The sequence below is a fragment of the Pundamilia nyererei genome, unplaced genomic scaffold, assembly GCF_000239375.1.
Source record: "Pundamilia nyererei isolate P.nyererei 1_Seehausen unplaced genomic scaffold, PunNye1.0 scaffold00141, whole genome shotgun sequence".
Taxonomy (NCBI): Eukaryota; Metazoa; Chordata; class Actinopteri; order Cichliformes; family Cichlidae; genus Pundamilia; species Pundamilia nyererei.
Genome location: NW_005187542.1, coordinates 1,575,261 through 1,587,267, shown reverse-complemented (window position 1 = coordinate 1,587,267; position 12,007 = coordinate 1,575,261). Strand labels below are relative to the sequence as shown.

Here is a 12,007-nt window from a genome sequence, read left to right as displayed (position 1 = left end):
TAGCAAAACTTGCACATGATGATCACCTAATGGCTCTTCACCTAAACTGTCAAGGTCAAGCTCAACGTCTCTCTTTTTTTGTTTTATAGACAATAATCTATGAATTGCAATCGGTGCTGGATAAGATATGTCACTAATGATCTGGTTTTTTCCATCTGTCTTGGAATTCTGTCCCACCATTTGGCAAAACCAAAAGGAAGAATTTGTGATCGACGTTTTTTGAGTTTAGAGGTCTTGTTTGCTAATTTGATAACTAATCTTAAGGCAATGTTTTGTGTTCTTTTTGTGTTTTCAGTCAGAATTTTTTCCAAGTACAGATGTACACGATTCCTAAAAATCATCCCACATCTGTCTTAAATGTTTTGAACATAAGCAGAAACTACACATACATTTAAAGTATTACAGGTAACAAATGAAATGATCACTGATGTGATAATTATTCACCAAAACAAACGACACAGAACTCTAAGAACTTTCCATCTTCAAAAAAGATGAGGAAGTCGTTTTATTTTGTTGAATCATTAGGTAACGTTTTTATTCTCTAAAAACATTTGAAGAATGGCTTAATGCCGGAATGCCGGAAACAAAGTGTTTGATGTTCCAATACTCAGGTGAAACCTACATGTAGGGTTACCAGCATATAAAAGTAAATCATTAACGAGACAGAATCAGTATGAAGGCAAAGCACACATAACAGATTTTGAGATAGCATGATGATGCATATGAGGCTATACTTTTTAAGTACACGAACTACAACTGTTCTTGTAGAAAAACACCCCTAACCTTCAAAAAATTGATTTATTAAGAGTTAACTGGGTTACAACCAAGACTATTAAACTAAAACTTCTTACGTCATTTAATTTCAGTAATAATGACACAACTGAAAATATACACATTTGTATTATTTTTATCTAGTTATTTGTAATAGCGCACTTTGATGTTTTATTTGTAATCATTTGGGCAAGAATGTACTGTATATACTTAGAGTATGTATGAAATGTTATTTCCTTCTTTCAGGTTGAATTTCAACATACTTAAGAGCAGTGTTGGTCAAGTTACTTGAAAAAAGTAATCAGTAACTAATTACTGATTACTTCCCCAAAAAAGTAATCCCGTTACTCTACTTATTTTCAAAAGTAATTAATTACTTAGTTACTTTTTAAAAACACGATTTACAACCTGAAGAGGTGATAAAGCGATAGATCTTTCAGCCCAATTCTACTTTTTCTACATAATCCATCATACAAAATGTAATCAAATGGAAAAGTCCCTTTTTAAAACTTGTTTTAGTCTTTTAACTTTATGCATCAAGCAAAAAATTTCTGCACATTCCAGCACATAAAATAAAATATTTTTTGTGTTTACACTCACTCTTTCAAATAGATGGAAGTAAAACACAGCAGAAAATAAATAAAATCAAAGCAATCCTTTTGCTCTATTTTCACCTGTGAAGCAGGAGTAGGGTAGGCGGAGGTTTACCCAGGTGCAGGTGTGCCAGAGCGGTCAGTTGAAGAATCTGTGAATTTCCCATTACATCATAGCGCACTCGGTGCTTGCTCGGAAGTTTAGGGGTTTTTTTTCGCTGTAAAAAGACGTTTTCTTCCCACGCACAACGGACACTAATGTTTTTGTCACTTTTTATGGAATCAAACTTAAAGTAATGTCAGTACTTCCACGCTTTAAACACTGCACGCTCATACTCTCTCCGCACTCGATATATTATCCATTGTTGATCTGTACACAGCTGTTGTCAGGAACGTCGCACTCGCATACATCATGGTCATGAGACATTCTCGCAAAAACAATCACGGTTTTAGTAATGCAGTAACGCAGCGTTCCTACGGTAAAGTAACGGTAATCTAATTACCGTTTTTGCAATAGTAATCCCTTACTTTACTCGTAACTCGTAACGCATTACTGCGTTAAGGCGTTACTGCGTTACTGCGTTACTGCGTTCTAACGCAGTAATGCCCATCTCTGCTTAAGAGTATACTTAAAGTACTTTGTGTGTAGCTGGGGTGAGTTGTACTGTGCTAAAATGTGGTCATGAAGCAGATGTTGCTGTAGTTAAAGTAGGATATTATTATTTTTATTCATTTTTTGGACCTAAATAATATTGTGTTTATCTGAATTAATGTAGCCATGCTTTCCCGAGCTCTTGGCGGCAACAGATTTGTCTTTTACTGACTCCTTCGTGGAGTTGGTAATGGTGACAAAATCAACAACAGGTCTGCCATACAAGCACATGGCAAATCGTTATTGGTCTTAGATTTAAATCAATAAAGCAATCAACGGTATGCACTTTTTTTAATGGCTCTAATAAAACATTATCCCTATCGGAGACGTAGCTTATGTGCTTTCTGTGCAGCGTACTCCTGTACGGAAGCAGATGTGAGCAGCCAGTGCCTTCTAGAGGCCAGTGTGTCTACAGAGGTCTGTCTCACTGTGCTGGACACACTCAACACTTTCATCATGGGGTTCAAGGTATTAACAGAGACAGCCAACATGACACCCTTTATTATCTTGCTCAGCCAATAAACTCACCTTCCCTGTTTTCAGACCCAGCTGAATTCAGATCTCGGTCACAATCCCCTGATGAAGAAGGTTTTCCAGGTGCACTTGTGTTTTCTGCAGATACCTCAGTCTGAGGCTGCTCTCAAACAGGTCTTCACCTCACTCAGGACTTTCATTTACAAGGTGAAATATCTGGCTCCATGTTTATTGACTTAACATGGTGGGACTGAATTGGGTTGTAACCCATGTGGTTGTGATTTTTTGATATCCACAAATCGACTTGAAATGACCCCACAGCTGCATTTCCATGTCCTCTAGTTCCCTTGCACCTTCTTTGATGGCCGGGCCGACATGTGTGCCTCTCTCTGCTACGAAATTCTCAAGTGCTGTAACTCCAAGCTGAGCTCCATCCGTAGCGATGCTGCCCACCTTCTCTACTTTCTTATGAAAAGCAATTTCGACTACACGGGTCGTAAATCCTTTGTACGAACACATCTGCAGGTAAGCGTTTCATTTGTGTCTGTCTAAATTTGACATTTTATATGTTTAGTTATCTTTTCTAGTCTCTATCTACATACAATATCTATGATGTATCTGCTAACCATGTTAATGATGTATCTCTGTATTATACAGGAAGTCTTAAATGTAAGGTTCTCTTTACTTGTTGATATTCACCCAGGTGGTAATTGCTGTCAGTAAGCTGATTGCTGACGTCATCGGCATAGGGGGTATGCGCTTCCAGCAGTCTCTCTCCATCATCAACAACTATGCCAACAGTGACAAGACCATCAAGGTGAGGAATGAGAGTTTGGTAGGCAAAATAAATTACCAGGAGAACTGTTGAATAATTTTAGTTATTTCTGTCCCAAACTGGTTGATTAACACTTGGTCAGATCATACATGTAGCAATACTATCTATTACTAGGTGGCTAAATAGATACATTTAAGCCTTTCTCCTGTTTTGGGGCAAACACATTTCAGTACCCGCTTCTTGCTTTATGTAATCCTGAACATTCACTTTGTTGTTGTGCTTGGGCAGCACACGGCGTTTCCTTCAGATGTGAAGGACCTAACAAAACGCATCAGGACAGTGTTGATGGCCACAGAGCAAATGAAAGAGCACGAAAATGACCCGGAAATGCTGGTAGATCTCCAATACAGCTTAGCCAAGTCCTACACCAGCACCCCTGAGCTCCGTAAAACCTGGTTGGACAGTATGGCTCGCATCCACAACAAAAATGGGGATCTTTCAGAGGTATTTTGAATATAAATATATTGAATACCTTGACTTTTTTTCTGCAGTAAGGCATTGTTGTGTTAGCCTCTGACTCGTGACTGTGTCTGTGCTTTTCACCTGCAGGCAGCTATGTGTTACGTGCATGTTGCCGCTCTGGTGGCTGAGTATCTCTGGAGGAAAGGTAAGTTGAGGATATAATGTAAGGTCTCCTGGCAGTTAACTATTTGAACTCCAACATGTTTTTATGATCCTCATTTACAGAAGCCATAAAATGAATCTCTGATAAACATTACAGCAGTAGAGGAACATTATCCTGGAGAGATTGATTGATAAACTCAATAAAGCCTATCAACTCTCTTGTTGTTTTCAGATGAAAGATTTATGGAACGTGATAAAAAGCTATATGTCAGAGCTGGGGATGTCTGCAATCGAAATTGTAAATTGTATACACTGCAAATTCCTCCAACTCTAAAACCATCAATAATTGTAAAAAATAAACAGTGTGAGTCATATTGCTTCATCGTTATCCTTCAAGTTTATGGTCCTGTGCCGTGTTTTTGCTGCCCTCTTCTTGACAGAGAACTCAGATGTTGTTCCTGGGAAGTGCTTTAGTTACCACTGGGACTACTGTTGCCTTCACCCTTCACGTCTCTCTCTCTCTTACTACACACACAAAAGTGGAAGAAACGTGGCTGATAATTAGTGAGTGTCACAACCAGGATGAAAGAACAAACAAAGGTCCACGAGTACATGAGGAATTTATCTGCAACTGATAGTGTGCTTAGTGAATACCTCGGGCAGCAGAAGCCCAACAAAGAAGAGCAGGAAGGAGAGAGGAACCATCAGGGAAGGGCAGGCCCCTGCATGGCATGTACCACTGGCTGATACTAACAAATCCTACCAAATCCTAAAAGCTGGGCTGAAAGACAACACAGAGTGTTGACAACAAATCATGGCAGCACGGGAACAAGCTCTGAGCACAAGATTCATAGAGGCCCAGCCTATTACACCAGGCAAGACCCCAGGCGCAGGCTGTGCAAAGATGCCCCTGAGACAGTCTAGCACATAACAGCATGTTAAATCTCTAAAATCCTGTAAGTTGTGGGGTCTCCATGGATCAGACTTGTTTCTCCAGCACATCCCACAAGATCCGCTTGGACTGAGATCTTGCCAACCTCAAACCATTCCTGAACTATTTTTGCATCATGGCAGGGCACATTATCCATGGCCATAGCCAACCGGGAATATAATTTCTATGACAGGGTTGACATGTCAGTGGTGATAGTTTTATGCTTGATCAGTGTATGGTTCTACTGGACCTCTCTGTGTACCTTTTTTATGCCAGGCATGTTCAGGCAGGGCTGCTCAGCTTTCCGTGTCATCACTCCGAACATTGACGAGGAAGCAGCCATGATGGAGGATGTTGGGATGCAGGATGTTCACTTCAGTGAGGTCAGACTTTGTTTCGATCTTTTCTGAATGTCAGCCTATAGAATGTCCTTTTAAAATTAGTCATTGGCTTCAGGAATTTTTTTGGCAGTAACATTAGTCCCACTTCTCAGTGTCTTTTCTAAAGATAAGATAATTGTTTGTGTTCAGGAGGTGCTGATGGAGCTTTTGGAGGAGTGTGCTGATGGCCTCTGGAAGGCAGAGCGTTATGAGCTCATTGCTGATGTCTATAGGCTCATCATTCCCATTTATGAACAGCGCAGAGACTTTGAGGTGAGCTGCACACTGAGCACAAGTTATAGACAAAGTGTGAATTGTTCTGTTCTGTTTATATAATGCCAATTCACAACAACAGTTTGTAAATAAAAACATCTGCGTGACAGTTATTGCAATTTTTTTTGAATTTGTCAAACAGAAACTGGCACACCTGTATGATACACTCCACCGTGCGTATACTAAAGTGATGGAAGTAATGCATTCTGGCAAGAGACTGCTTGGCACATACTTCAGAGTGGCCTTTTTTGGACAGGTAAGTTTACAAAATAAAAAGTAAATAAATATGATAATAATTAAAATTTTCAGTTCAGCTTAAATTTGACTCAGTCCACAGTTTTCATAAAAGCATGGTGTTTATCTTATTGTTTTTTGCAGTACAGTACCACATACACACATACACTCTCTGATACAGCTGAACCTTTGAATCTAAATGGAACGCTACTATTTTTTTAATTGAGATTTCTCTTCTTTTCCCTTTCCTTTTAAGGCTGCGGTAAGTGAATAGAGGAGTCCTCCTCTATGTCAGTGCCTTTTTACGTTGTTTAAGGGCTAATGAGTATTTGTAAAATTACTATCAAGTATCTGTAGATTTTTAAGCTTTTGTTGCTTCATGATTTTTTTTTGACCAGTAGTGGATAAAACATGGTTACTTAGTCACAAAACAATAGCTGTTGTGTGACTTTTATATCATTTTATCTCTTTTCTGTTTCATTTGCAAATCCAGAAACTCATCCTTTTTTCAGTCATATGTGATCCCATTGTGATTTTTCCCCTGAAAGTTTCTTTTGATTAATTGATGAAGCCTTTCCAACTATTACTTTTATACAAATAAACCACAGTGTAACTGTTACGCATGTATGAATATATTAAATTAAATAGATCTGTTTGACTCGGTAGTGATCAGCTAATGTTTGCTGTGTTTGATAACTTTCTGTATATAATGACAATCACTTAAAGTGGACCTATTGCTCATATGTATATATGTATATATATATGGGCGGTTAATCCTTCAAGCTCCGGTCCTCTACCAGAGGCCTGGGAGCTTGAGGGTCCTGCGCAGTATCTTAGCTGTTCCCAGGACTGCGCTCTTCTGGACAGAGATCTCCGATGTTGTTCCCGGGATCTGCTGGAGCCACTCGCCTAGCTTGGGAGTCACTGCACCTAGTGCTCCAATTACCACTGGGACCACCGTCACCTTCACCCTCCACATCTTCTCAAGCTCTTCTCTGAGCCCTTGGTATTTCTCAAGCTTCTCGTGTTCCTTCTTCCTGATGTTGCTGTCATTCGGAACCGCTACATCGATCACTACGGCCGTCTTCTTCTGTTTGTCTACCACCACTATGTCCGGTTGGTTAGCCACCACCATTATGTCCGTCTGTATCTGGAAGTCCCACAGGATCTTAGCTCGGTCATTCTCCACCACCTTTCGGGGCATCTCCCATTTTGACCTCGGGACTTCCAGGTTATACTCGTTCCGAGTATAACCTGGAAGTCCCGAGGTCATAACCAAGTGGCCGACATAGTGTACAGGAACATCTGTGCCATGTATGCCTTGCCTGCTAGCATCTTGCACCCTGCTGTTATGTGCTGGATTGTCTCTGGGGCATCTTTACACAGCCTGCACCTGGGGTCTTGCCTGGTGTGATAGACCCCAGCTTCTATGGATCTTGTGCTCAGTGCTTGTTCCTATGCTGCCATGATTAGTGCCTCTGTGCTGTCTTTCAGTCCAGCTTTGTCCAGCCACTGGTAGGATTTCTGGGTATCAGCCACCTCCTCTATCTGCCAGTGGTACATACTGTGCAGGGGCCTGTCCTTCCATGATGGTTGTATGTATGTATGTGTGTGTGTATGTGTGTGTGTGTGTGTGTTTATGCCCGCCCCTCCCAGCGCCTGGTTCTGCTGGAGATTTCTTCCTGTTAAAAGGGAGTTTTTCCTTTCCACTGTCGCCAAAGTGCTTGCTCATAGGGGGTCATATGATTGTTGGGTTTTTCTCTGTATGTATTATTGTAGGATCTACCTTACAATACAAAGCGCCTTGAGGTGAATGTTGTTGTGATTTGGCGCTGTATAAATAAAACTGAATTGAATTGGTGTGGCTCAGGTGGTTGACAGGTCATCTACCAACTGGAAGCTTGGTGGATCAATCTCGGGCCTTGGTTACAATCCTGAGTTTCTCCGAATGTGTCCATTGGCACGTCATTTAGCATGACAATGCTAAACAGTGTTTATGCATACATAAAGGGCTGTATGAATGTTTGTGTCACTGGCTTTGAGTGCTCAATTTACGTATGTCATTGTTAACACCTTTAAACAAATACAGACTGCTTCATACATCTTGTAATTGAAAGAATAAATCCACCATCAAGTCATACAATAAGGAGACAGTGCAATACTAACAATGTGGAGCTTGAAATGAGCACAATAGGTCCACTTTAGTGCACAGATATTTTCTTTAACCATCTTATTTCAGTTTTGATCTTTCTGTTTTGCAGGGGTTCTTTGAGGATGAGGATGGAAAAGAATACATCTACAAGGAGCCAAAGTTCACTCCACTGTCTGAAATTTCCCAGAGGCTCCTGAAGCTATACTCTGACAAATTTGGCCAAGAAAATGTCAAGATTATTCAGGACTCTGGCAAGGTGTGATCACATTCTTGTATGTTTGGATGACAGTATGATAGTAAATGGTAGACCTTAGTAACTGTGCAATAATCTTGAGAAAACGTTATTGTAGGTTTGACGTACACATTGCATTCAGAGAATTCACAATGAATCCGGTTGTTCAGTCTGACGTCACTAGCCGTGTCTGGACCTAAACTCCGCTGCAGGTCCATATATCAAACGATCACTGTGGCATTACTGAGAGTTGAAAAACTGTCTAAAGTCTTTCATCTGTAATAAAATGATCAGCGTTCTGCTCTACCAGGTGTAACAATTGAGTTAAACATCCAGGCATCCATGAAAACGGAATTTATGACATTTAACGGAGTTAGAAGTTAGCAGGGAGTTAGCTTGCTAGCTTCTATCTAAATACAATATAGCATGTCCTGACTGCAGGGTTTTGGAAACAAATTAAAACGTACAGCTCTGTTATCACTTCCAGCATAAATGAAGACAGAAAACTAAAAAGCAGTGACGTTTGTAGGGTTACTGAAGTTGGGCTAGCTGGTATATAATGAGACACAGCTATGTTAGCATAATATAAACAAGCTAACTTTTTTTCCACTCGATAAAAGTTAACGTGAGTGTTCTCGGTGGTCACGAACAAATGTAATCGCATGGCAGGATGCTATAAAAGGACCAAACTTCAGCCAGGAGAACAACTGAGATAATCCATCCATAATACGAGGTTAGTCATTCGTATACTGCTGCATGGGCTGGGCTGTAGTTACATCCTAAGGTTTTAAAAACTGAGCTTAAATAAATGATTAGCGGTAATAAAAGACGAGGGAGGTCAACAGTGATCACTGACTGTTTTAGGAGCTTTTTGAGATCAAATAGAAGAAAATACATAACATTAAACATGTTAACAACACAAAAGCCATATTAAACGCAGACTACTTTAGGCCCGGAAGTAGGATTTGTCGCGTCATCACTGAACAACCGGATATATGAAGTCTTTTAAATGTGTTTTTGAATTTTTGGCTTCATATAGGAGACAAACCTCGTTTTCCTGCATGAATACATTTTCACCTATTTATCCACTACAATGTACTTTGTTGCTGTTTATGCTATATCTCCTGGTAACCTACGCCCCAAAGGCAACCCCCCCTCCCCTCTCCACCACTGTGAATGTTTGTATTGAAAGCCCATAACTATGACAACTGTTGATGAGCCTCAATCTGATTTTGGGTCACATACCACATGCTGAGGGTTACTTTTGAAGTGCTGAAATGACTAGACCCATCTTGCTTAGGAATTACATGAATTCTAAAAAAAATCTCAATTTTTTAAAGTTAACCTTTTGATTTATTTTCAGCTTGCACTAACTTGACTTGTGAATGTTATTTTTTTTTGCCAGTATAACCTGTAACCTCAAAAAAAAATGAAGTTGTGTAGCTGCCAATACCTTTGTTAAAATGTTAACATGAGAGCATACAAAGCCAGTTGGGAAGAAATCAAATTTAATATATACCTTTTATATGTCAACTGCTATTGGGAAATACCGTTACTGGTTGGTTAACACACTAATTTATTTTCATGTAAGCTTATATAAATATTATGGATTGAACACAAATAAAATATGTTGAAAAACTTCTTCTGCATCCACAGGTGAATCCGAAAGATCTGGACTCAAAGTACGCCTATATCCAGGTAACTCACGTCACGCCCTACCTCGACGAAAAGGAGCTGGAGGACAGGAGGACAGACTTTGAGAAGAGTCACAACATCTGGCGCTTTGTGTTTGAAACACCGTTCACAATGTCAGGCAAAAAGCAGGGCGGGGTGGAAGAGCAATGTAAACGGCGGACTGTTCTCACCAGTATGTCATACAATCATGGAAACTATTTGTAAATGTAGAGTAGATTAACCAAAGTTTAATTATATCTTCCTGATTGTCAGATGTTATTGTTGATTACAATTGCCTGTGTCTCACTTTAGTGCAAATCACTTAAAAAATTATGTAGATGAATTTAGTTCTGTTTCATTAGTGTACCAGTAAGTTCAGCTCTTACGGTGCCTTATTAATAATTATGCTAACCGATTTGGCTATAGTGGAGACTCCGCTGTGGCCATTTACAGTGTTTAGTATCCTGGTTATCAGCATTACTGTGGAATCTACTGTTTCTGTGTTCAAAGGACATTTTTATGTTGCTGCTAACAACAGATATTTTTTCTCTTCCAATCCTGTGTTCACTCAGCCACCCACTGTTTCCCATACGTAAAGAAGCGTATAGCAGTCATGTACCAACACCAAACTGACCTGAGCCCCATAGAAGTGGCCATAGATGAGATGAGTGCCAAGGTGAATGAGTTGCGACAGCTGTGCTCGGCCTCTGAAGTGGACATGATACGCCTGCAGCTCAAGCTCCAAGGCAGCATCAGTGTTCAGGTAGAGTCAAAATCACAAGGTTATAATCATTTTTACTTTATCAATAATTATTTTATTCCTTTAATCTAGAATTAACAGTCTTTGATTTTGATTTTCCAGGTAAATGCTGGTCCTCTTGCTTATGCCAGAGCCTTCCTAGACAGCAGCAGTGCCAAGAAATATCCAGACAACAAAGTCAAACAGCTCAAAGAGGTCTTTAGGTACTGACAGAAAACCTTCTTCCCACACACTATAACATACCCGATATTACTATGATTACATTGTGCCTTAGTGAGCTTGGTTACAGAGGTTGGATGCTTGTCTTTCTGTATTGCATATTACTATTTTGCGCTTGTTGCTTTGCTTTGAGTTTTTTCATGCCTCTCTTTTCAGGCAGTTTGTGGACGCCTGCGGTCAAGCGCTTAGCGTTAATGAGCGGCTGATTAAAGAAGACCAGCAAGAGTATCATGATGAGATGAAGGCCAACTACAGGAATCTGACGAGGGAGCTGTCGAACATCATGCACGAACAGGTGGAAACACTGAAGAATGATGAATGATCACAGCATGTGATGGCTCTGAGATGTGATGGCTCATAAATACTAAATATTTTATTTATAAAGTTTTGTTCCGTGTGAAGAATCAAGTTGCACCTGGTCTGTCAGATTTTATTTGTATTCACATCTGCATGCTTCATCTACACTTATCTACACATATATTTTGTTATGAGGGTGTTTGTCAATGTGTAATTTTATATTTAATTGTATGACAAAAAGTGCTGTCCTGTGCTGCAGTTCTTTTACTCTAACCTTTACTAACCATGTTTCCTATCTCCTTTATTTATGCTGTCATGAGCAGCTTGGATGGTAATAATGATTGTGTCATTGAATAAAGTAACTATTTACACTGTAAAAGATTTATAGACAGCAACTGACTAACAGCTTCATGGACATAGTATCTGCACCCAAATCTGCCTTCCCAAAGATGAAATGTAATGCCCTCTTGAATCAGCTTCATGTGTAGCCTGATATTTATGATTGTCCACGGATTAAGGAAAATTTTAAAAGACCATTCCTCACTAATTCCACCCCCCACCCCGTTTTAAACATAAAACAAACCAAACAGTATATTTTAAGCTTTCTAACAGTCCATTTCTTCCAGATAAACCCAGTGGACGATGGTCCAAGGAGCAATCTGTCTGCTTCTATGGGCATCTTCAACACCATCACTGGCACACCAACCAGTGCCAACCTACAGTACATGGCTCGACCACCATATTCTGACAGAGATGTTTGACATCAAAATTGCTGCTCCATCACTACTAATGACTGTTCAAACTACCTGAAGGATCAGCTGAAAACCTTCAAAGAATGTAACACTACCTAAAAACATAATTTGTTGCCGTTTTTTCTCCTATTTTATCTGATTTCAAAATTTTCCAGGTCATAACCTGAAAAATCAATTCAATGTTATTCTGTTTTATTTATATAGCGCCAAATCA

General features: G+C 39.7%; 1 protein-coding gene across 9 annotated transcripts in view; it reads left to right on the top strand.

Moving 5' to 3' along the window:
• The window catches only part of LOC102205088 (dedicator of cytokinesis protein 9-like), a 57,225-nt gene extending 45,218 nt beyond the window's left edge, over positions 1-12,007 (top strand). For 3 of the 9 annotated variants that reach the window (XM_013913629.1, XM_013913630.1, XM_013913631.1), the window contains exons 38-54: positions 2,369-2,484; positions 2,560-2,697; positions 2,833-3,015; positions 3,194-3,307; positions 3,554-3,769; positions 3,875-3,932; positions 4,122-4,253; positions 5,097-5,203; positions 5,351-5,473; positions 5,616-5,729; positions 5,964-5,969; positions 7,969-8,115; positions 9,748-9,958; positions 10,338-10,528; positions 10,628-10,728; positions 10,901-11,039; positions 11,668-12,007. In XM_013913629.1, the coding sequence (XP_013769083.1) occupies positions 2,369-2,484; positions 2,560-2,697; positions 2,833-3,015; positions 3,194-3,307; positions 3,554-3,769; positions 3,875-3,932; positions 4,122-4,253; positions 5,097-5,203; positions 5,351-5,473; positions 5,616-5,729; positions 5,964-5,969; positions 7,969-8,115; positions 9,748-9,958; positions 10,338-10,528; positions 10,628-10,728; positions 10,901-11,039; positions 11,668-11,802 (2,231 nt within the window). In that variant the 3' untranslated portion in view covers positions 11,803-12,007. Of the gene's footprint in view, positions 1-2,368; positions 2,485-2,559; positions 2,698-2,832; positions 3,016-3,193; positions 3,308-3,553; positions 3,770-3,874; positions 3,933-4,121; positions 4,254-4,329; positions 5,204-5,350; positions 5,474-5,615; positions 5,730-5,963; positions 5,970-7,968; positions 8,116-9,747; positions 9,959-10,337; positions 10,529-10,627; positions 10,729-10,900; positions 11,040-11,667 lie in introns of those variants that run through there. The other 6 variants (XM_013913633.1, XM_013913632.1, XM_013913636.1 and 3 more) reach the window with 4 other exon arrangements.